The sequence below is a fragment of the Aethalodelphis obliquidens genome, unplaced genomic scaffold (genome assembly GCF_003676395.1).
Source record: "Aethalodelphis obliquidens isolate GAN/ISIS:26980383/991018 unplaced genomic scaffold, ASM367639v1 scaffold6, whole genome shotgun sequence".
NCBI classification, from domain to species: Eukaryota; Metazoa; Chordata; class Mammalia; order Artiodactyla; family Delphinidae; genus Aethalodelphis; species Aethalodelphis obliquidens.
The window spans coordinates 3,146,470-3,170,381 of NW_020837950.1; the positions used below are offsets into that span (position 1 = coordinate 3,146,470).

The 23,912-nt window shown below is 39.2% G+C and overlaps 1 protein-coding gene across 6 annotated transcripts in view; it reads left to right on the forward strand.

Annotated features, from left to right (window-relative positions):
- SCFD2 (sec1 family domain containing 2) overlaps window positions 1-23,912 on the forward strand; it is a 411,631-nt gene that overhangs the window by 14,432 nt on the left and 373,287 nt on the right. For all 6 annotated transcript variants that reach the window (XM_027102958.1, XM_027102957.1, XM_027102959.1 and 3 more), the window contains exon 2: window positions 1,084-1,252. In XM_027102958.1, the coding sequence (XP_026958759.1) occupies window positions 1,084-1,252 (169 nt within the window). The remainder of the gene's footprint in view (window positions 1-1,083; window positions 1,253-23,912) is intronic.

Consider the following 23,912-nt stretch of genomic DNA (forward strand, 5'->3'; position numbering starts at 1 on the left):
AAGAATTAAGTGGATAATAAATGTACAGTATGGAAGTTAATACCTGGTACATCATAAGCTCTCAATAAATATTAGCTATTGTGACGAAGTCAACGATGGTGCTGACAGTGATTCCTTGGATTTCTGGTTTAGTCTTTTCTACCTAGTTCTTCTGTGCAATTAATATGACATGGCAAAAACAATAGAGATAGACATTAGGAAGTAAAATATTAATTGATTTGAAGTGGGTGGGATCAAAACAAGTTGATTTGGCCAGTCCCACCCATTGTTGGAATCATGTCTTCCAAGCATTGATGGCTTTTGGAAAGATAACTTGGTCTCATGGAAAAAGCATTAAACTGTGTCATTGGTCTTGAATTTTAATTTGAGCTTATTAATTCATTTGTTATTAAAAGAATTAATATATGTAAAGCACCTAGAGCAGTGCCTGGTACACAGAAAGCACTGTATAAATGCTTTTATCACTGCAAACTGTTACTATTCATTCATTTGTTCTTTCCTTCATCTAACAAATAATTAGTGAGCCTGCTAGCTGCCAAGTTGCCTGCTAGACATTGTGGGTAGAGGGTGAACTAGATAAATGGTTGCCATGATGAAGATAAACTTCTAGCAAAGGGGAGATCTGCTATTCTTGGTCAGGTCTCTAAGCCTTTCTGGGTCTTAAGGTCTTCATCAGTAAAATAAAGAAAATCCTTTGGGCTCTAAAATTTCAGGATAGTATTGTCCTATCACGCCATTTACCTGACCTTCCAAATGTTTATTATTTATTTATCCACTAAATACCTATTGATGCCTACCATGTGTAGGCACTATGCTAGGTGCTGGGAATTATAGCAGTAACCAGAGCAGACACAGTGCCTGCTCTCAGGGACCATTAAGTCCAACACACAAGACATACATTTTGTAGGTAATTGTGAGATTGATTAGTGTTACTAAGGGCAGAATGTTAGGTTTATGTTATTGATTTGTGTAACAGAAGCTAAAAATGGATACTGTTTTTGATAGAAGGGGTATTATAGAACATTAATTTAGCTGCTTTTCCTCCCATTTTGTGAATTCATATTTTCTTGTCTGCTTAAACAGGGGCGGTTGGACATCATGGAGACAACTTGGTGGAGAAGATCCTTTCAGTGCTTCCCCAGCTTCCGGGCCACACCAATGATGTGATGGTTAACATGGTGGAGCTCACTGCACTCCAGGCCGAGGAGGAGAATCAGAATATGGTTGCACCCGGCTGTCTCGCACAATCCAAGTAAGATGTGTAGTTTTTTCTCTCATCCTTTTCTTTCTCTTCCCTTTTCTTTCTCTTGTAGATTGTTCCTGTAGAAAGGAAACGAAGAAGAATCAGTCTGGTTGAAAAATTTATAGTGGATAGCATTTAGAAAAAAGAGTTTTTTCTTAACTTTGAAATAACCATATTCATTAAACAACGAAAGCCAAAAAGTATGGAATTTTATAGAGGTGTCATTTGGATGTAATATAAACTTGTTCCCAGGGTCAGCTAAGTGAGTCAGTTTACGCACCCTCAGACAGCTTCACATGGAGTTGAGGCTAGGCTTACTCAATTTCTCTTTCCCAGTTGACTTTTCCACATGACTAAAATACTGCCCACATAGCTCTGAAACAGTGCCATCTTTTTATATGTAAATGATATACTCTTGGGCATCAGTGTGAAATGTTTTTATTTCTACTTATACTTTTTCACATGGTTAGAGAACCCAGAGAAAGAAGATGGGGTACTTTAGGTTATGCAGAGTTCCAAAAATAAAAGAATATTTCTTCAGAAACATGACAATAAAAAGATACAATAGTTACCTTTTCTACTTTGTCCTTCATCAACAGTTCTTGAGAAAAAAAAAATATTAGAAGAGAAAAAATGTGTGAGTATCCGTTTCCCTTATCTCCAAGTTTTAAAGTTTTAAACAAAACAGGGCCTTTCAGCCTTATAGTTTCCAATCTTAACAGTAACAGATACATTTGGAATTTCCTATCATATTTGGAATGAATTTCCAGCTCCTGAAGTTTTCAGCTTTTTTGTAGTTAGTTAATGACATTTACTGGATGCCCAGTGTGTATGGGCCAGTGTGGGAAGAAAAAAGAAAGTTCTGTACCCTGTCTTTTTTGTATGCTTATGCACACTTTAATAAAAGCAAAGACCCTGTGCTCACTTTGGCAACATATGTACTAAAACATAGGCCTAAGGGCTTGAAGCTATGCAAACCCAGAAGTAATTATGGTTGGAAATATTTTTAGCTGCTCAGAGGGCCATTCAGAAGTTAATTATTAAGGACTTACTATGAGCCTTACTCTGGAGTAAGTAATATGAAGGACATAGAATAATATAAAATGTCATTCTTGCCTTCAAGGAACACTTTTCTTATTCTAGTCATGATTTAGATACAGGTACAATTAAAAACCGGTAGAATGATATGAAATCAAGACTCACGTGTCTACTACAGATTATAATTCCTGTAAGTGAAGTAACAGGTTAATGTGGTCTTTGTAGATCAGTGTGGGCTTTGTGGAAATGGTGGTGCTTGATTCAATTATGTCTTGAAAGATTTAGAAAGGAAAGAGGGCTAGCATGAGCATAGGTGTGGAAACAAGAATGGTCAGGGCCTAATGTGATAGGTTGTGAGGAAAAAGGACATCTCACTGGACACCACTGCCATCAGCTCTATAACATTTTTCGGGACTTACTGTGTGCCAAGCACACTTCCAGGCATTTTACATTTGGGAAGTCATTTAAGTTTTAAAATAACCCAATGAGATAGGTTTCTTTATTCCATTTTACAGATAAGGAAGCTGAGGCAGAAAGACATTAAGTAACATAGCTAGCAGGGCTTGGAGTTAGAATTTGAGCCCAGAATGTTTGATTTCTGAGCCACTGTCTTAACTTATACGCTGTGTATGCAGGGGCCAGAGAAGCTAGGCTCATGAATAGCTATAAAGAGACATGAGAGAGAAAAATAAGGTTACTTCATGATTTAATTTGGGGAGGCCTATTTGTTCAACATAATGGTTACACAAACAACAGAAATCAGTTTTGGCTAATTTCAGCAAAAAGGGGATTTATTAAAGGGGATTGGAAAGCTAATGGAATCAAAGGAAGAACTGTTAATCAAATTTTGTAAAGGACTATACAGTTCCAGGGGCCTAGGGGGCAAGAACTCAGGAAGAGCTCTTCAAGGCACTGACACCAGAGAGACTGAATTTTAACTGCTTTCTGTCTTGAGTCATTCTGCTTATGAGTCAGATTCCAGGGGAAAAGGCAAGATTGGCCTACCTTGGGCCTTGTGGTCACCCTTTGCCCAGTGGGGGTCGGGAGCAGTTCATACTGACTAAGAGTTGTGTCAGGATCGGATGGCATGGCAGAGGGGTGGTTCTCCAAAGGGAAACTGAAACATTGATCAGAAGAAAGGGAAAAGGATACTGGGAAGGCAGAAACAGTAGATGCCCCTTAATAATAACAGCACACACTTAAAGAGGACTTACTGTGTAACAGGCATGGTTCTGAGCACTTTATGTATAGTAACTTATTTAATGCTCACAACATCTCTATGAGGTGAGTTCTACTATCCTCCCCTTTTATAGATGAGGAATGAGGTTAAGTAACATGACACACACAAGTGATGGGGGCCTATATTTGAACCCCGGCAGTTTGGCTGTAAAGTCAGTGCTTACTGTTACCCTATGCCACCTCCACAGAAGCCTAAGATAGTTACAAAAGGAACATGTGAGCTCCCCAGAGAAGGTGGGAGTTGAATCCATCTTTTTTTTTTTTTTTTTTGCGGTACGCAGACCTCTCACCGTTGTGGCCTCCCCCATTGCGGAGCACAGGCTCCGGACGCGCAGGCTTAGTGGCCATGGCTCACGGGCCCAGCCGCTCTGCGGCATGTGGGATCTTCCCAGACCGGGGCACGAACCCGTGTCCCCTGCATCGGCAGGCGGACTCTCAACCACTGCGCCACCAGGGAAGCCCTGTGTTGGGTCTTAGTTGCTGCGCGCGGGCTTTCTCTAGTTGTGGTGAGCGGGGGCTACTCTTCCTTGCGGTGCGCGGGCTTCTCATTGTGGTGGCTTCTCTTGTTGCGGAGCATGGGCTCTAGGTGCACGGGCTTCAGTAGTTGTGGCACACGGGCTCAGTAGTTGTAGCTTCTGGGCTCTAGAGCACAGGCTCAGCAGTTGTGGCACATGGGCTTAGTTGCTCCATGGCATGTGAGATCTTCCCGGACCAGGGCTCGAACCCGTGTCTCCTGCACTGACAGGCGGATTCTTAACCACTGTGCCACCAGGGAAGTCCTACAAGTAATATTTTGATTATGGCCAATTTATTTAACCTTGATGCCTCAGCATTCTTTCTACCCCAAGCTTAGTCCAAGGCTTAAACCAAACCAGTCTTGGAATCCCATTTTCCTTGCCAGTGGTTGCTTTAGAAATGGGGAGGCAAAAGAAAAGTCTTCTTAGGGTTTCTTGGTCAAGTTTCTTTGCTTTTGAGAAGAGATTCAAGGAAGAGACACACTTTCCCTTTCCTCTTACACTTCTCCCCCAGCTCCTCTGATGTATATCCTGAAACTGCGACAGACCTTGTTGCTCGCAACCAGAAGTTGAAGGTAACACACTGAAGGTGGTGTGGCCAAGGGTGCTATGGGCAAGAGCAGCAGTGGGTTACAGTGAGGTGTCTGGACCTCGTATTATGTAGGAGAGTATGTTTCCTTATTAAGTCAGATTGACTTGCTCTTGTCTACTACTTGCAACCAAAGTCATCCTAACTGACAAACTTTCCGTACTTCAGCTATAAAATGAGGGCATTGGCTTAAATAACTTCTAAGGCTTTTCAGTTTAAAATAAAAATTCTTCTCAACTGAGTACCTGCTGTGACTCAGCTCTGCTTCTGAGCACTTGAAACTAAGTTCATTCATATGTATTTTCTACTCCTGGTCTTTGTTTTTAGTGGGTGCCTTTTTCTCTCATTAGACTATGAGCGAATGTTGCCATGGAATATGAGCTTTCAGTGCCATTCAGGTATGAGAGTGTGGTCATAAATGTCAGAGGAAGTGATGAGTTCTAGAAGGATCTGAAGAAAGCTTTAAGGAGAGCAAGTTTGGTGAAATAGTGAGACCAGAAGTCAGGTTGCCGATGATAAAGAGATAGGTAGTGAGAAAATTGTAACCAAATAAAAGCATGCAGCAATAGGTGGGAGAAAAAAATGGTACTTTCTTTACAGTTGCTTTGAAGACTGAGGGAATTGTGCTGATTAATTTATTTGCAAAGAGATATTGAAATAAATTACAGCTGTCCTAGTGTATACTGTACGTTTGTCAAAATAATAATAATCACTACTATCACCACCCCCAGAAAGTTCTTAGTGAAATGAGTGTGAGGCTAAAAAAGGTAGTACTGAAATGTAAAACAGATGGGTGCTTGTCTGCAATGGAATAATCTTTAAAAAGCAAGTCTCCGACTAGGATTTAAATCTTGACAATCAAAATTTATTGCTAAAATAATTTTTATAAAAGGTTGTTTATAATTATAGCAATTAAAGTTACTGCCAATGCAGATGAAAAATTGATAACCTAAGTGCATTATAACATGGCTTTCCAGTTCCTGTCTATTGGTCCCTGGATTATGTGGAATATTTTGTCCAAGAGGAGGCAGAATCTTTTCTGTTCTTATGTTTTCCTTCTGTTGAACTGGGTTTCTATTCTCTGCCCCAGCTCCAGTCTCCTAGCCTATTACTTTTTCAGTTCCTGAAGCACCCTTACCCGGATGCCTCAGGGAAGTCCCTAAAAAAGCAATATTTTAAGTCCAGTTTTCTTGTTAACTTTTATGTTGGAGGTGGGAATGTTTTTTTCTTAGACCATAGAGCAATGGAATAAAAAGAGTAGATCTTGGAGTAAGAGACAAATGCAGCAGTGGTTTTACCCTAAACACTGATGAGCCAGTTTTTTGTTAACTTTCACATTGTTAAGTGACCTGATAATGGTGTATATTAAATCACTAACTCAAAGTCAAAAATCATTAAATTCCTGGGGGCTTCCCTGGTGGCACAGTAGTTAAGAATCTGCCTGCCAATGCAGGCAACACGGGTTTGAGCCCTTGTCCGGGAAGATCCCACATGCTGCGGAGCAACTAAGCCCATGTGCCACAACTACTAAGCCTGTGCTCTAAAGCCTGCGAGCCACAACTACTGGAGCCCGTGCTCCACAACAAGAGAAGCCACTGCAATGAGAAGCCCGCACACCGCAACGAAGAGTAGCCCCTGTTCACTGCAACTAGAGAAAGCCTGTGCGCAGCAACGAAGATCCAATGCAGCCAAAAATAAATAAATAAAAAAATTCATTTAAAAAAATCATTAAATTACCCCTAAACAGTGGTAATGTTTTTTCTTCTTTCCTTGGTTTCCAAATACCAATTAAATATTACTGTTAAAGACACTAACATTTTTCAGAGGGAAGAAAGGTAATTTTTATTAGAGAGGAATCAGAGATACTACTTTGATTTTGAATTTACCTGCAGGTAGAATTACTGAACTCAGATGGAAACATTAAGTAACTGTATATTTAGTGTTGACTTTGAGGTGAAAAGCCAGCACACAAGAGGGTGTGTCATCACATAGCAGTGTTATGAACGACCTTACTGTTGGTACAGACTGTGGGCATCTTCTCTTCCCCACTTGGACCTCCCTACAAAAATGACATTTTATTTTATTTTATGTTTTTCCTTTTTAAGTAAACATTGCAAAATGAGTAGGAGAAAGGCTTACCTCTTCTCAGCCTACAGCTTGCTATATGTAACTTTTTTCAAGGAATTCTAAAAATCATCTAGTCTCAGTTACAGGTTTAGAAAACAGAATTGATGAGTAATTTGTGGATGGTGGGGTGAAATAAAGCAGGGTTCTTTTCTGCAAATGAAGGGATAAGAGTGTCCACTAAGAAATAGTTAAATAATTTAGTATGCCAGAGACATTTAAGTTATATTTCTTGATAAAGAATTGTTTAAGAGTACTTTTCAGAATTTTTAAAAAGTGCATGTTAAGAAAAGAAGGTTTGAAGGTAGAAATTCTTGTTCTACAATTGCTCACATACATGGTATTTGTTAGTTAAGGAATGTGCAGGCAATCCCCAGAATCTTGTTCATATTGAAAAATTTTAAATGATTTGTGGTCTCCATGTTGTGAGAAGACTGAACTCTGGGTCATTGTGGCTTCGGGATCCATAATCTAAAGAAACTATGACTCCTTTAAATAAGGCCAAGAACACTCTGAAGTTAGTAGCTAAAATGGGTAAGGAGGAATGGAAAGACTCATTACATTTGAATGACAGGTTCTTAATTAGGTTGATGTTCACTGCCAAGCAAAAATCCACCAGTTTAAAAATCTAACTCCCGGTGAGTTAGCCAACCACAGCCTTTATTGGGGTGCTTCTAAGTCTTATGTTATAGTATAGACCAGGGTGTATTCAACGGTGTGCCAGGATTGTCCCATAGCTCTGGCTATAGCTTCTCTCCTCTAACACCTGCTGGTATTCTTGTCTGAGGGCCCTTTTCCTTTCTTTTTTCACTCTGCGTTGTATTAACAGTGTCACACTGGTGATAGGGATGGGGGGCTGGAATCAACAAGGTGGGGGTAGGCATCCTTCTAACAAAGCTGGGAGGAGGATAAAGTAAGAACTAAGAACAAGGCAACGGTTTTAGCATTGAAAGAAGGCATTTTGGGGGCTGCAGGCAGATGAGGTCTGAAATCCAGGAAGTTTATTTGAATAAAACATCATGGGTGGAACTATGAAAGCAAATCCTCTGAGCATGTAAATGTGTGTTGTAGTTTTTGTTTTTGGCTGCATTGGGTCTTTGTTGCTGCGCGTGGGCTTTCTCTAGTTGCGGCGAGCGGGGGCTACTCTTCGTTGTGGTGCGCGGGCTTCTCATTGTCGTGGCTTCTCTTGTTGCGGGGCACAGGCTCTAGGCGCGCAGCATTCAGTAGTTGCAGCGCGTGGGCACAGTAGTTGTGGCTCACAGGCTCTAGAGCGCAGGCTCAGTAGTTGTGGTGCACGGGCTTAGTTGCTCCGCACCATGTGGGATCTTCCCGGACCAGGGCTTGAACCCGTGTCCCCTGCATTGGCAGGTGGATTCTTAACCACTGCGCCACAGGGAAGTCCTGTATTGTAGTTTTTTGGTTTTTATTTTTTTAATAAAATTTGTTTTCTTTCAAAGCAAGTTGAGATTTTTTTAAAAGTCTTTATTGAATTTTGTTACAATATTGCTTCTATTTTATGTTTTGGTGTTTTAGCCGTGAGGCGTGTGGGATCTTAGCTCCCCAACCAGGGATCGAACCAACACCCCCTACATTGGAAGGTGAAGTTTTAAGCACTGGACCGGCAGGGAAGTCCGTGTTGTAGTTTATTTATCCAAAATATTTGTTAATTGACTACTCTGTGCCAGACACTTGATGAAGACAAGATCTCTGCCCTCATGGAACTTACTCTAATGGGGGAGACAGACAACAAACAGGTAAACAAGTGACTATATAATGTCAGGTGAGGATAAATGCTATGAAGCAAATAAAGCAAGGGAATCAAGAGTAACTGGGTACGGGGGGGGTGGTGAGGAGGGGCATGGAGGAGGTAGAAAAGGCCTTTCAGAGGAGATGTCTTTCAAGCAAAGATCTCAGTCAAGTAAATTGTAAGCCTCGTGGATATCTGGGGCTAAAACACTCCAGCCTCGGGAAAGGACTAAGTGTTCAAAAATAACTCATTGGGGTATTAATTTGCTTTCTGCTAATGGCTCATGATGTTGAACATCTTTTCCTGTACTTATTTTCTATCTGCATATCCTCTTAGATAAAATGTCTCCACATCTTTTGCCCACTTTCTAATTGGAAATTTTTTTAATATTGAGGTTACATAAGCCTTTGTCAGATAAGTGATTTGCAAATACTTTGTCTTAGTCTGTAGCTTGTCATTTCATCCTCTTAACAGGGTCTTTTCACAGAGCAGAAGTTCTTAATTTTGATGAAGTTCAGTGTATCAGTTTTTCCTTTCATGGATTGTGCTTTTGGTGTCAAGTTTAAGAACCCTGCCTAACCCTTATTTTCACTTCATTGAAGCACTTTAGCACCTTTGACAAAAATCAGTTGAGCATATTTGTTTGGACCTATGTCTGGGTTTTCTATCCAATTCCATTTATCTGTATGTCTGTCTCTCTAGCAGTACCACACAGTCTTGATTACTATAGCTATACAATAAGTCTCAAAGTCAGGTAGACTGATTTCTCCACTTTAACTTCTTTTCAAAAATGTTTTTGCTATCTTAGTTCCTTTGCCATTCTATATAAAATTTAGAATAATCTGTATATATAAAAATATTGATGGAATTTTGATAGAAATTTTATGAATTTATATAGCAATTTGGGGAGAGTTGACATCTGTTGACTTTTAAACTTATGAGAGAAATTTGGTATTTCTCTCTATTTAGGTTATCTTTGACATTTTTCATCAGTGTGTTGTACTTTTCAGTATACAAGTCTTATAGAGTATACATGTTTTTTTAAAAAATAAATTTATTTATTTATTTTTGGCTGCATTGGGTCTTTGTTGCTGCATGCAGGCTTTCTCTAGTTGCGACAAGCGGGGGCTACTCTTCGTTGCGGTGCTCAGGCTTCTCATTGCGGTGGCTTCTCTTGTTGCGGAGCATGGGCTCTAGGTGTGCGGGCTTCAGTAGTTGTGGCACGTGGCTCAGTAGTTGTGGCTCGCAGGCTCTAGAGCGCGGGCTCAGTAGTTGTGGTTCATGGGCTTAGTTGCTCCGCACCATGTGGGATCTTCCCGGACCAGGGCTTGAACCCGTGTCCCCTGCACTGGCAGGTGGATTCTTAACCACTGCGCCACCAGGGAAGTCCCTGTATATGTGTTTTTGTTAGAGGTATACATTAAATCTTTCATTTTTTGAGTGATTATAAATGATATTGTAATTTTATTAGTGTCAACGTGTTCATTGATGGTGTATAAAAATGTAGTTGATTTTTTAATGTTTATGTTATATCCTACAACCTTGCTGAATTCACTTATTAGTTCTAGGAGTTCATCTGTTAGCTTCCCTGGAATTTTCTGTGTAGATAATCATGTTATGTGCAAATAAGGTCAGTTTTATCTATTCCTTTATGGCCTGCAAGCTTTTTCCTTTTAGCCTTATTGACCTGGCTAGAACTTCCAGCATTATGTTGAATAAGAATGGTGAGAACAGATATCCTAACCTTATTCCCAGTCTTAGGAGAAAGGCATCAGTCTTTCGTCTTTAAATATAATGCTAGCTGTAGGTGTTTTAAAAGATGTTCTTTATCCATTAAGGAGGTGTGCATCTACTTCTATTTCACTGAGAGGTTTTTTTTTTTTTTTTGATTTATTTGGTTGTGCTGAGTCTTAGTTGCAGCAGGAGGGCTCCTTAGTTGTGGCTTGCCAGCTCCTTAGTTGTGGCACGCATGTGGGATCTAGTTCCCCGACCAGGGATCGAACCCAGGCCCCCTGCATTGGGAGCATGGAGTCTTATCCTCTGCGCCACCAGGGATGTCCCGGTTTTTTTTTTTAATCATGAATGGGTGTTGAATTTTGTCAAAGTCTTAAAGATTTTTGCATTCATATTTATGAGAGATATTTGTAATTTTATTTTTTGTACTGTCTTTTTTTAAAATAGGGTAATACTAGCTTCATGAAATGAATTGAAAAGTATTCCTTTCTCTTTTATTTGCTGGAAGAGATTGTGTAGAAATAGTATTAATTCTTACATCTTTGGTATTCCCTAGTGAAACCATCTGGGACTGGAGACTTCTATTTTGGAGTTTTTAAATTCCAAATTTAACTTGCTCAATAGTTATAAGACTATTCAAATTATCTATTTCGTATTGGATGAATTGTGGCGATATACTTTGAGGAACTGGTGTATTTCATCTAAGTTGTCAAATTTATATACACTCAGTCCTCTGTATCTGTGAGTTCCACATCTGTGGATTCAACCAACCATGGATTGAAAATATTGGAAAAAAAATTCCAGAGAGTCCCCAAAAAGCAAAACTTGAATTTGTCGTGTGCTTTCTGTCTTTAATTGGTGTATATAGATCATTTAAATTTAATGGAATTATTGAAATGTTAGGACTTGAGTATGCCATTTTAATTTTTGCTTTCTGTTTGTTATCTCTGTCTTTCATTTCTGTTTCTTTAATCTAACCCTCCTGTCAGTTACTTGAACTTCTCTAAGAATTCCATTTGATTTATCTGTAGTGTATCTCTTTGTATAGTTCTTTCAGTGGTTGCACCAGTCGTTACATTTTTTATATACATAACTTATCACAGTCTATTGGTGTTGTTATTTTACCTGTTTAAGTGAAATGTAGAAAGCTTATCATGCATTATTTTCCTTTACCGTCCTACACTTATAATCATCTTAATATTTCCTCTACATACATTTAGAACTGCATCAGTGTTAAAATTTTTGCTTCTGTTAGTTTAGAAAACTCAGAAGAAGGAATGCTTATTGTATTTATCTATATTTTTGCTTACTGTTTTCTTTCTTCATTATGTTTCAAGATTTCCTCTTTTTTCTTTCCTTTTTAGAGAATTTCCTTTAGCCATTCTTTTAGAATAAGTTTGCTGATGACAGAATCTCTTAGTTTTCATTAATCTGAGAATATTTTTATTTCCCCTCATCTTTTTTTTAAAGAAATTATTATTAATTTGTTTATTTTTGGTTGCATCGGGTCTTAGTTATGGCACGTGTGATCTTCGTTCTGGCATGCGGGATGCGGCATGCAGGCTCTTCAGTGCAGCGTGCGGGCGTCTCTCTAGTTGCAGTATGCGGGTTTTCTCTCTCTAGTTGTGGCGGGCAGCCTCCAGGGTGCGTGAGCTCTGTATTTTTCAGTATGCGGGCTCTCTAGCTGAGGCGCATAGGCTTAGTTGCCCTGTGGCATGTGGGATCTTAGTTCCCTGGCCAGGGATCGAACCCACAGCCTCTGCATTGTAAGGCAGATTCTCTACCACTGGACCACCAGGGAAGTCCCTCCCCTCATCTTTGAATGATATTTTCACTGCATATATTATTCTGGATTAACAGTTTTTTTCTTTCAACACTTGAAAAATGTTGTGCCACTTCCTTCTGGCCTCCATGGTTTCTAATGAGAATCCACTGTCATTTGAATTGTTTTTCCTCTATAGTTAAGGTATCATTTCTCTTAATACTTCCATGATTTTTCCTTTGTCTTTAGTTTTGCGAAGTTTAGTTATGATGTGTCTTGGTGTCAGTTTCTTCGAGTTTATCCTGTTTGTTGTTCACTTAGCTTATTGTATCTGTAGGTTTATGTCTTTTGCAAATTTGGGAAGTTTTCAGCCATTATCTCTTCTTGTACTTTTTCAGCTCCACCTACTTTCTTCTTCTGAGATGCCAGTGATAGGTATATTAATTTCCTATTGCTGCTGTAGCAAATTACCACAAATTTAGTGGCTTAAAATAACACAAGTTTATTCTCTTGGAGTTCTGGAGTTCAGAAGTCTAGAATCGGTCTTGTAACCCTAAAATCAAGGTGTTGGCAAGGCTGGTTTATTCTGAAGACTACAGGGTAGGTTCTGTTCCTTGCCTTTTCCAGCTTCTAGAGACTGCCTTGGCATTCCCTGACTGGTAGCCACATCATTCTAATCTGAACTTCCATTTTCACATTGCCTTTTCCTCTGCCTCTGCCTCCTCTTGTGTCCTTATAGGGACTATTATTATTACATTGGGCCCACCTGAGTGGACTATTTAATTGAAGCATTATTTATAAAATTGTGAAATGTACAAATGAAATCATATGGTATGTACTCTTTTGTGTCAGGCTTTTTTCGCTAAGCATAATATTTTGAGATTCACCACATTGTTTTTATCTCTTTTTAATGCTTTGTAGTACTATTCCATAGCATGAATATACCACAGTTTGTTTAGCTGTCTTAAACCTCGTCTGTTTCTGGTTTTCTACTATTATGAATACAGTTACTGTGAACATTCTTGAAGAAGTGTTTTGGGGGAGGTACACTGTCATTTCTCTTTCATGTTAGTGGAATTGCTGGGTTATACTTTCATTTCAGTGGAATTGCTGCATTATGGGGTTAGTATTTGTTTAGTTTTAAAAGAAACCACCAGATGTTTTTCTAAAGTGTTTTTACTATTTTACACTCTCACCAGCAACACGTATGGGTGCTGGTTGATCCACATTCTTGACAAGACTGTATTGTTCGTTGTTTTGGAATGAATTGTGTCTCCCTAAAATTTATATGTTGAGTTTCTAAACCCTAGTACCTCAGAGTGTGACTGTATTTGGATATAAGGCCTTTAAAGAGGTAATAAGTTAAAATGAGCCCCTTAAGGTTGCCCTTAATCAAATATGATTGGTGTTCTTATAAAAATAGGACATACATAGAGACACCAGACACAGAGAAAGGCATTATGAAGATGTAGTGAAAAAGGTGGCCATCTGCAAGGCAAGGATGAAGGGCTCAGGAGAAATCAGACCTGGTGTCACATTGATCTTAGATTTCTAGCCTCCAGAACTGTGAGAAAATAAATTTCTGTTGTTTAAGCCATCAATCTGTGGTATTTTGTTGTAACAGCCTGGGTAGACTAATACATCTATCATTTTAATTTTAGTCATTCATGGGGGCATGACATGGTATCCCATTGTGGTTTGAATTTGCATTTCCCTTAGGACTAATGATACTGAGCACTTTCTCATATACTTATTATGTGGAGAAATTGGAACCCTCATACCTTGCTGTTAGGAATATAAAATGGTGCAGCAGCTATGAAAAGAAGTTTGGGAGTCCCTCAAAAATTAAACCTAGGGTTAATGTATGACTCAGCAATTCCATTCCTAGGTATATACACAAAAGAATTGAAAACAGGTATTCAAAGAAAAACTTATACATGAATATTCATAGCAGCACTATTTCCAATAGCCAAAAGTTATGAAAAACCAAATGTTCATCAAAGGATAAATGGATAAACAAAAGTGGTATATCTATAGAATGGAATGTTATTCACCATGAAAAAGAATGAAGTACTGATACATGCTACAGTGTGAATGAACCTCAAAAATATGATTCTAAGTGAAAGAAGCCAGTCACAAATGGTCACATATTATGTGATTCCATTTATATGAAATACCCAGAGTAGATTAATCCATCGAGATAAGAAGTAGATTAGTGGTTGTTGGAAGTGGGTGGAAAGTGACAGAGGAAAAGACTGCTAAATGAGTATGAGGTTTCCTTTAATACTGAAAATGTTTTGGAACTAGATAGAGGTTAATGGTTGTACGACATTGTGAGTGCAATAAATGCTACTGACTTGTGTGCTTCATAATGGTTAATTTTATGTTATGTATATTTCACATCATTAATAAAAGTAATTGAATAATGTAAGCCATGGTGAGAGATCCTTAAATAATCTCACATTTGGTTCTTTAATACACATTTAGGTTTGGTAGATTATATACTTGTTTTCTAAATATTTCAATTTCCCTCCTTTCCCTCTGGTTACTCTCCTGCCACCCCCAAGCAAGGCCCCCCAGGCAAGGCCTGGCATTATTGCTTGTTTAGGCCTTTGGTGTATAGGCTGAAGCCATGCTTTAAGAGGTAACACGTGGTTGACATCTCTCTTTCTTTGTCTCAACAACTGGTAATGTTCAGCCTAAATCCTGGAGTGAAGATGAGACAGAGCAGAGCTCAGCCAACTCTTAGTAAACCTAAAACACGAGTGGAAATATACCTTTGTTGTCGTAAGCCTCTGAGATTTTTGGAGTCATTTATTATCACAATATTACCTAGCCTCTCTTGATTGAAACATCAGGTAATAAAATACCAGGGTGGTAGAATTTCAGGTGACTTTAATCTCCTTTTATATTTATGTATTGTTTGAATTCTTTTAAACATATCATTTATATATTCAGAAAAAAACAATAAAATTGTATTTATTGTGGAAAAATATTTAAAAGTTGAAAAATACTTAGGAGCAGTATTTGTGCTAGTAATCTTCCATATGTTTTTAATAATTATTCTTACTGATAAACTATAAACTCATATAAGTTACGAATTTCATTTTACAGAGTGAATGCAGTACCCTCAGCACTTTGGAATTTTTAATAAATTATGATTATCTGCATTTATAATTCCAAATTTTTTCCCTAAGTGATATCAGTTTAGAATATTCAGTGTCTGCTTAATGACTCAGTTTAATCAAGTATTTTCTAAGGATATACCCTGGGCAAGACCTTCCTCTTATCTAACATTTTGCCCATTTTCATAACTGACAATTAAATTATTCTCTTTGGCAAAAGCACGGACCCCAGAGTTCAGATTTCTCTATATTTTTTCACAACCTAGAGATTTTGGTCTTCTGGAGAGAAAACAGTATTTCATCAGGGTTTAGTGTGCATCAGAGATTAGCTATTTAAGTACTTAATTCAGTCATCCAAACAGTCCTTAAAGTGAGTATCATTTTTATTTTTGAAAGAAAAAAAATCTTCACAGAAGTTATTAACTTGTTAAAGCCTACAGAGCTGGCAAAGCTGTGCCCTGGATTTTGAGCCCAAGTTCTAATTACAGAACTCTTCTTTTTTCTTCTACTAAAAACAGCCTCTATGGTTGTACTTTGTTTACAGAAGGCTGTTACTTTATTTTTTTTATTTTATTTTTTTTTGCGGTACGCGGGCCTCTCACTGCTGTGGCCTCTCCCGTTGCGGAGCACAGGCTCCGGACGCACAGGCTCAGCGGCCATGGCCCAAGGGCCCAGCCGCTCCGCGGCATGTGGGATCCTCCCGGACCGGGGCACGAACCTGTGTCCCCTGCATCGGCAGGTGGACTCTCAACCACTGCGCCACCAGGGAAGCCCCGTATGTGGAATAATATCACTTTATTTTCCTGTCAGGATTATCCTTACTTTTTTTTTCTCTTTTTCTGGGATTTTATCACTGAGTGATACATTGCATAACTATTCCAATTATGGCTTTTCTAATATTAGAATTCAATTTTGATAATTGCTTTATGGACAGTATTAACGGTGGAGTGAGAAAAGGGATTTTCAGGATACAGCCCCAAACCGTTATTCCCCAACACAAGTCTGTGACTACATTTCTCCTTTTCTGTGAGGAGCGCAATATAAGAGTTTCTGAGGGCTTTACACAATTTAGAGTTTGGCTTTATTGTAATTTAGGACTTTCTTTGCTTCAAGGATGCCCATGCTTTAAAAAAATGTCAAGTTCCACAAGGAAGAAGCCACAGGTCTTCAGAGCCTATGTTTTGTACAGAGAGATTATTCTGAGCATTTTGAATTTAAATTGTTTCAGAAGCATGCAGCATAATTTTTTCTTTTTTAAAAAATTGAGGTATAGTTGAGGGACTTCCCTGGTGGCGCAGTGGTTAAGACTCCACCTGCCAATTCAGCGGACATGGGTTCGATCCCTGGTCCGGAAAGATCCCACATGCCTCAGAGCAATGAAGCCCGTGCGCCACAACTACTGAGCCTGCACTCTAGGGCCTGCGAGCCACAACTACTGAGCCCATGTGCCACAACTATTGAAGCCCGCATGCCGAGAGCCCGTGCTCCACAATAAGAGAAGTCACCATAATGAGAAGCCAGCGCACCACAACGAAGAGTAGCCCTTGCTTACCACAACTAGAGAAAGCCCGCACACAGCAACGAAGACCCAACGCAGCCAAAAATAAATAAAAAAAAATTGAAGTATAGTTGACTTACAATATTAGTTTTATGTGTATAACGTAGTGATACAAAATTTTATAAATTATAACTTCCCTTAAAGTTATTATGAAATGTTGGCTATATTCCCTGTGCTGTACAATATATCCTTGTATCTTATTTATTTTATACATAGTAGTTTGTACCTCTTAATGCCCTAACCCTATCTTCGCCCTGACCCCCAAACTGGTAACCACTAATTTGTTCTCTATATCTGTGAGTCTCTTTCTGTTTTGTTATATTCATTCGTTAGCTTTACTTTTTAGATTCCACATATAAGTGGTGATAACATACAGTATTTCTCTTTCTCTGTCTTATTTCACTAAGCATAATACCTTCCAGGTCCATCCATGTTGTTGTGGCAGTAAATGAAATGGCAGTATTTCATTCTGTTTATTATGGCTGAGTAGTGTTCAGTTGTGTATACTACATCCTCTTTATCCATTCATCTGTTGGCTATTTTAAATAATGCTGTTATAAACATTGGGTGCATGTGTCTTTTCGAATTAACGTTTTTATTTTCTTTGCTGTATACCCAGGAGTGGAATCCTGGATCATATGTAGTTCTATTTTTAGTTTTTTAAGGAACCTCCATGGTGTTTTCTATAGTGGCTGTACCAATTTACATTCCCACCAAGAGCATACTAGGGTTCCCTTTTCTGTACATCCTCATCAGCATTAGTTATGTTGAATAAAAGTGGCAAGAGTAGACATCCTTGTTTTGTTCCTGATCGTAGAGGAGATGCTTTCAGCTTTTCACCATTGAGAATGATGTTTGCTGTGGGTTTGTCATATATGGCCTTTATTATGTTGAGGTATGTTCCCTCTATGCCCATTTTCTGGAGAGTTTTTATCATAAATTGGTGTTGAATTTTGTCAGAAGCTTTTCTTGCATCTGTTGAGATGATCATCTGGTTTTTATTCTTCAATTTGTTGATGTGGTGTATCACACTGATTGATTTGCATATATTGAAGAATCCTTGCATCCCTGGGATAAATCCCACTTGATCATGGTGTATGATCTTTTTAATGTATTGTTGGATTTGGATTGCAGGTATTTTTTTTGTCTTTTTTCTGTTCAGCATCAGTGATTTCCACTACTCTGTCTTTCAGCCCACTGATCCGTTCTCTGTATCATTTAGTCTACAGTTGACTCCTTCCACTGTATTTTTCATTTCAATTATTGTATTCTTCATTTGGTTGTTTTTATATGTTTTCTAACTCTTTATTAAAAACTTCTAACTTTTTACTCTCTGCATCCATTTTTCTCCTGAGTTCTTTGGTCATTTCTACCGTCATTACCTTGAACTCTTTCTCAGGTAGATTGCCTATCTCCACCTCATTTAGTTCTTTCTTCCTCTTCTGGGGTTTATCTTGTTCCTTCATTTGGAATGTGTTCCTCTGTTTCTTCATTTTGCCTAACTTGTTGTTTTTATTTCTGTGTATCCGGTATGTTGGTTCCGTTTCCTGACCGTGGAGAAATGGCCTTTTGTAGGAGATGCCCTGTGTGTCCCAGCAGCACACTCCCCTCTCATCACTAGAGCTATAAGCTCTAGTGGTGCCCCCTGTGTTGGCTCCGTGGGTCCTTCTGTTCTAGTGGGCTGACTACTGTTGGTGGTCTGGTAGGCACAGCTGGCCCTGGTCCTTTTGGTTGCCAGGCTCTGCCTTGTGCAGAGGCTCCTGGCCACTGGTTATTGGGGCCGGGTCATGGACGACTGGCTGTGGAAATCTGGGGAGTCCCTGGGGTGTTGCTGGCCTGCAGCTGGATGGGCCACGTTCTGCCGTGGCGGAAGTCCTGGGGCTAGTGTCTGCCCATTGGTGTGTGACGTTGTTCTCAGGGCTAGTTCCTGTCCTATGGTGGGTGGGGCAGAAGCTCAGGGGTCCTGGGGCTAGTGCCATCTCACTGGTAGGTGGAGCTGTGTCTTGGCCCACTGGTGAGTGGGGCTGGGGCCCAGGGGATCCTGGGGTTGGTGTGCCTGCCCACTGGTGTATGAGGCTGGTCCTGAGGCTAGAGTGGGCTCTCTGGTGGGTGGGACCAGGCCCTGGTGCTAATAAGGTAGAGGGAGAATTTGAAAATGTTGCTTGTCAGCACCAGATCCTACCACCCGGGAGAACGATCTCCCCAAAATGGCTGCCTCCAGCATCCATATTCCCAGAGTGAGCTCCAGTTGTCTCCTGTCTCTCTGGGAGACTCCCCAGGATCAGCAGAATGTTCTGACCCTGGCTCCTTTCAAATTACTGCTGCTTCTCTGGGTCCCAGAGAGTGTGAGATTTTGTGTGCATCCTTTAAGTGTGGGGTCTCTATTTGCCACATCCTTCTGGGTCTCTCTAAAGCAAGCCTCACTAACCTTCAAAACCAAGTGTTCTGAGGGCTTGTCTTGGTGATGCTGGACCCCTAGGCAGTGGAGTCCGATGTGGGGAGCCTGTTGTGTGGAGCAAGGAGCCCGTTGCTTCTTGGGGAGAACCTCTGCAATTGTGGGTTGCCCACCCAGGGGCGTGGGTCTTGGCTATACCATGCCTCCACCCCTCCTACCTTTCTCATTGTGGTTCCTTCTTTATATCTTTAGTTGTAGAAGATCTTTTCTCCTAGATTCTGGTCTTTCTCATCAATAATTGCTTTGTAAACAGTTGTAATTTTGGTGTGCCCATGAGAGGAGGTTAGCTCAGGGTCTTCCCACTTTGCCACCTTGGCCAAGCTCCCAGCGTAATTTTTAACTTAGGAAGTGTTGTTATCATTTAGGTGCTTGGTATTACTGAGTTTTTTTCCTTGCATTTATTTAGAACAGTGTTTCCAAACTTTGTTAATTGAAGAGTACCTTATTCATATACTGACCTTACAAAGCTACTTGATATTTTTCTTTGAATTGATTGATGCCTTAAAAATTTTTTTGCAAATTTTTTTTAACATACAAAAGAGTGGCAAGAATAGTACAAGAAACTACTTTTTTCCCCCCTTGAACCATTTGAGAATAATTTGCCTGTGCCCATCACTCTCAGATACTTTAGTGTGTATTTCTCTCAAAGGGATATTCTCCACTGTAATCTCAATCACGAAATTAACACTGTTGTACTACTACCATCTAACCCACAAATTTTGCCACTTATCTCAGTAATATCCTTTATCAAAGCAAAAGGATATTGGTCAGAATCACACAATGCATTTAGTTGTCACGTCTCCTTAGTGTCCTTTATAACGGTTCATAAGTCTTTCCTTGATGTTCATGACCTTGACACTTTTGAAGAGTACAGGCCAGTTATTTTGCAGAATGTCCCTCAGTTTAGGTTTGTCTCATGTTTCCTCATAATTAGATTCAGATTATGCATTTTTGGCCATAGCATGCAAGCGATGGTGTGTTCTTTTCGTTGCATTCTGTCAGGTGGCACACAATTTAACTTTGACCATTCGTAGTGATAACTTTGATCACTTGATTAAAGGAGACATTTTGAGATTATGTAAATATCCTTTTCCTCATCAAACTTCAACCCACCGCTTTAGCATTTATTAGTATTTCTTGGCTGAATTATTTCCGTGATGGGTGTTTTTAATCGGGGGTGTTTCAGACTTGTGTCCTTATAATCCCTTTATTTTGAGTTTTTACTCTGAATTCCTATCTCTTTTACTAACAGTGTAATTTTGGCTACAAAAATCTAGAAGAAAACCTGATGATTCCTTTTTACTCTGTTCCTTAGGAATGGATCTTTGTGAAGTGGTTCTCAGATTTTTGGATTTCAAGGAGCAGAGAAATTCAACACCATGAAGCTCCATACTTTTATTAGTCATGTGAAGTCCTCTAGTTTTTCCACACAGCACACACATGGAAGATTATTTATCTTACAGTACTGAAAACACTTGAATTCAAATAATTTAGCTTTGTGAGAAACTCTACCTCATCCTCATTATAAGCAAACATAGTATGCTTGCTGTGCAAATGCAACTTCAAAACAGGTTCTCTTTTCTAGCCCCTAAACACATGGTGACCCCTAAACCACGCTTATAGAAAGAACTATTATATATTCTTCTCTCCTCAGATTTACATCCTTATTAACACTTTAGCGAGGTTCTGTATTTCTAAGGTGCCAAGGGACATGGCACCAAATGCCTTAACAAAATAAGTGGGCGTTAAGATGGTAAATAATAGGAGCAACATAGATTCATATTCCACCTGAACCAACAAGACTCTAATAATTTCAACAAATCAAGTTTTCTCGATTTAGTGTCTTTGAAACCTTACACTTATATGTGTAAGGTACAGGGTGAATAGAGTAATAGATTCTGGAATCACTGTATGATAATAGAATAATAGGGTGTGCTGATTTTGAAATTATCCTTCCTCATGGAGTGGAGTGATAGAAGGGGTAAAGTGAACAGATTGAGTTTTTGTTTCTAAGAGCCTCTATAAAGCTATCACTAACTCTATCTTAGAGTTTCTTTACACGTGAACTAATCCGCAACTTTCCAAGTCTTGAGTTCAAGCCAAAACACACAGATGTAATCCAGCCTAGAGTAGAATTCCCCGGTGGAGCAAGCGCTGGCCTTCGGAATGGGTCATGGAACTCAAAATATAGCCTCAGAGTCAGAAAAATGTTCATGGAGGGGATGTGTATTTGGTTTTTTAAGTAATCTAATTGTGTTAGTAATTTAAAGTCTTCACATTGAGTTAATCTGTTTATGCATTAGGAATCCATGTGTAAAACAGTCTTTCCTTTATTTTATTGTTTGGTATGAGGAAATTATGAATACGTTTGTATCGATTATGGTTATTATCATTAATGAGCTGGTAGAGAGTAGGAATAAAATATGTTTATCTGTACTGAGATGAAGTTCAGTTTCCCATATTATTTTATATGATTGTCATATAGTTTATGTGTTATATTCCGGTCTATTTTTTAAGAGATTTTGTAGGCCTATTGCTGTGCTGAGTGAAGGCATCATATTGAAGGAAGAAATGATGAGTATTCTTTGGAAAGAGAGGAAACTTTGATTATATATCCTGTGGAGATTGTTCCTTTATTACTATGAACATTATAAAGCTTGTGTGCAGTTGTTTATCCTGGATTTAAACAGTGTTTTATCCTGCACTGTGTTTAGTTTCTTAACACATGGTTGTGATCTCTGCAGTGTAAAGTCATTCTAGTGCATTTATGATGTGAAACCAGTCACACCAGTAGATTTCTATTAGCTATAGCTTGATAGAGAAGGCACATGCATTTTTTAGGACATTTAAAATTTTTGAATACCAAATTAAAAGTATGTAGTTCACAAGATTATTATGCTAATTGAAAGTTGATAACAGATAATACATTTATTCATGCTTTTAAAATGACAGGGACTTCCCTTATGGCGCAGTGGTTAAGAATCCGCCTGTGAATGCAGGGGACACGGGTTCGAGCCCTGGTCCGGGAAGATCCCACATGCCGTGGAGCAACTAAGCCTGTGCTCCACAACTACTGAGCCTGCTCTCTAGAGCCCGCAAGCCACAGCTACTGAGCCCACACGCCTAGAGCCTGCACTCTGCAACAAGAGAAGCCACCACAATGAGAAGCCCATGCACTGCAACAAAGAGTAGCCCCCGCTCGCCGCAACTAGAGAAAGCCCGTGTACAGCAACGAAGACCCAGCGCAGCCATAAACAAATAAACAAACAAATAAATAAAATGACAGCTCTTTCTTCAGGTAGAACAGTACAAAGTAAATTTGTATGGTACTTTATTCTTAAGTGAATATCCTGAGCAAATAATGAAAGTCACTTTCCTAAGAGATATATAGTATTGATGAGACTTGGGGAGTAGATATAAGTGACTTGATTATATATTGGAGCTGCATCAGGGTTCCTGCTTTTTCCGTTCTACTCTGCTCCTTCCCTGAAATGTACTTCAAAGCAATATTGAATTTAACGTTTTGAAGGGATCTTATCTTTTTCAGCAATGTATTTGATAGTTATGGGAACGTTCTTTAAGAAATGGGACAGTGGATACAATACCTCCTTAAAACAATCTCTTCCTTTCAGTTGAACAAGAAAGGCCGATTGTGTTGATGTGGTTTTTGGGGGTCCTAGAACAGCTTCTGTGCAATTTTTGTTTTTTACTTATTGTAGTATAGTGGCTTTTCCACCAAAACTTTGTGACCTTGAACAAGGTACTTAATTTCTCACAGTCACAGTTTTCTTTTCTGTAAAAGAGAAAGTACAGTGGATGATTTCTAAGGAAGCTTTGATTTGAATTCCTTTTATTTTATGATTTTCATGTGCTGTGTTTGGAAAATAAACTTCAGAACATGAATTACGTTAGGGGAGTTGTTTTATGTCTGTTTTGTTCACTAATGTATCCCCAGTCCCAAGAAAAAGGCCTGGTGCAAAGTAAGCACTCATATTTGTTAAAAAAAAAATGAACAAAACCCAACAGCAGAAACTTCAATAGGAAGAAATAAATGGATTATATTTAAAAATTAAATTTTATCTGCATACTTTGAAAGCATTATAGTTTTAATGTCCATCTTGGGGAGTTACTTTTGTAAGACTGGCTATTTATACATACATTTAACTGCAAGTAATAATAAATCTGATTCTAACCCTGTCCTGGTAAAATCCTTTGGTGGCTTTCCGTTGCCCTTTGAGTAAAGAGTAAAACTTCAGCTTGTTTTAGAAAGCTTTCTTAGATCTGCACCTTGCTTATTTTTTCAGCCGTCACCTTCCCCATCTTTTCCTGCCACCTCCTTCCCTTCCCTCCTATGTGCTCACACTCTTGGCTGCAGCTACACTAAACTTCTTTAGGTCCTCAATGTCCTGCTTTTCCACCTTTTGGCCATCCCAGGTGTTACTCTTTTCCTCGCCTCATCTTTTATTTCCTATAACAGCTCTTAGTGCATTAGCTTATAACTGGTAGTTTAGTGTCTGTTCTCCCCAGCTGGGCTTTGGAGGCTTTCTGAGAGAAGGTTTGTGCCTGACTTGTTCACCCTTGTGCACTGTTACACCTTCAGTGACTGGCACAGTCCATGGCCCATGGGGTGTTGATGGTCTGAGTGCACTGCCACCCATGGGCACAGGATGCTGACATTCTGATAAAGCCAGAATATTTCTGTCCTTAATGCCCTGCGACCAATTTCCTCCCAATTCATTAAAATAAATTCTATTTAACAATACCTAATTTGAGTTAGTGACGA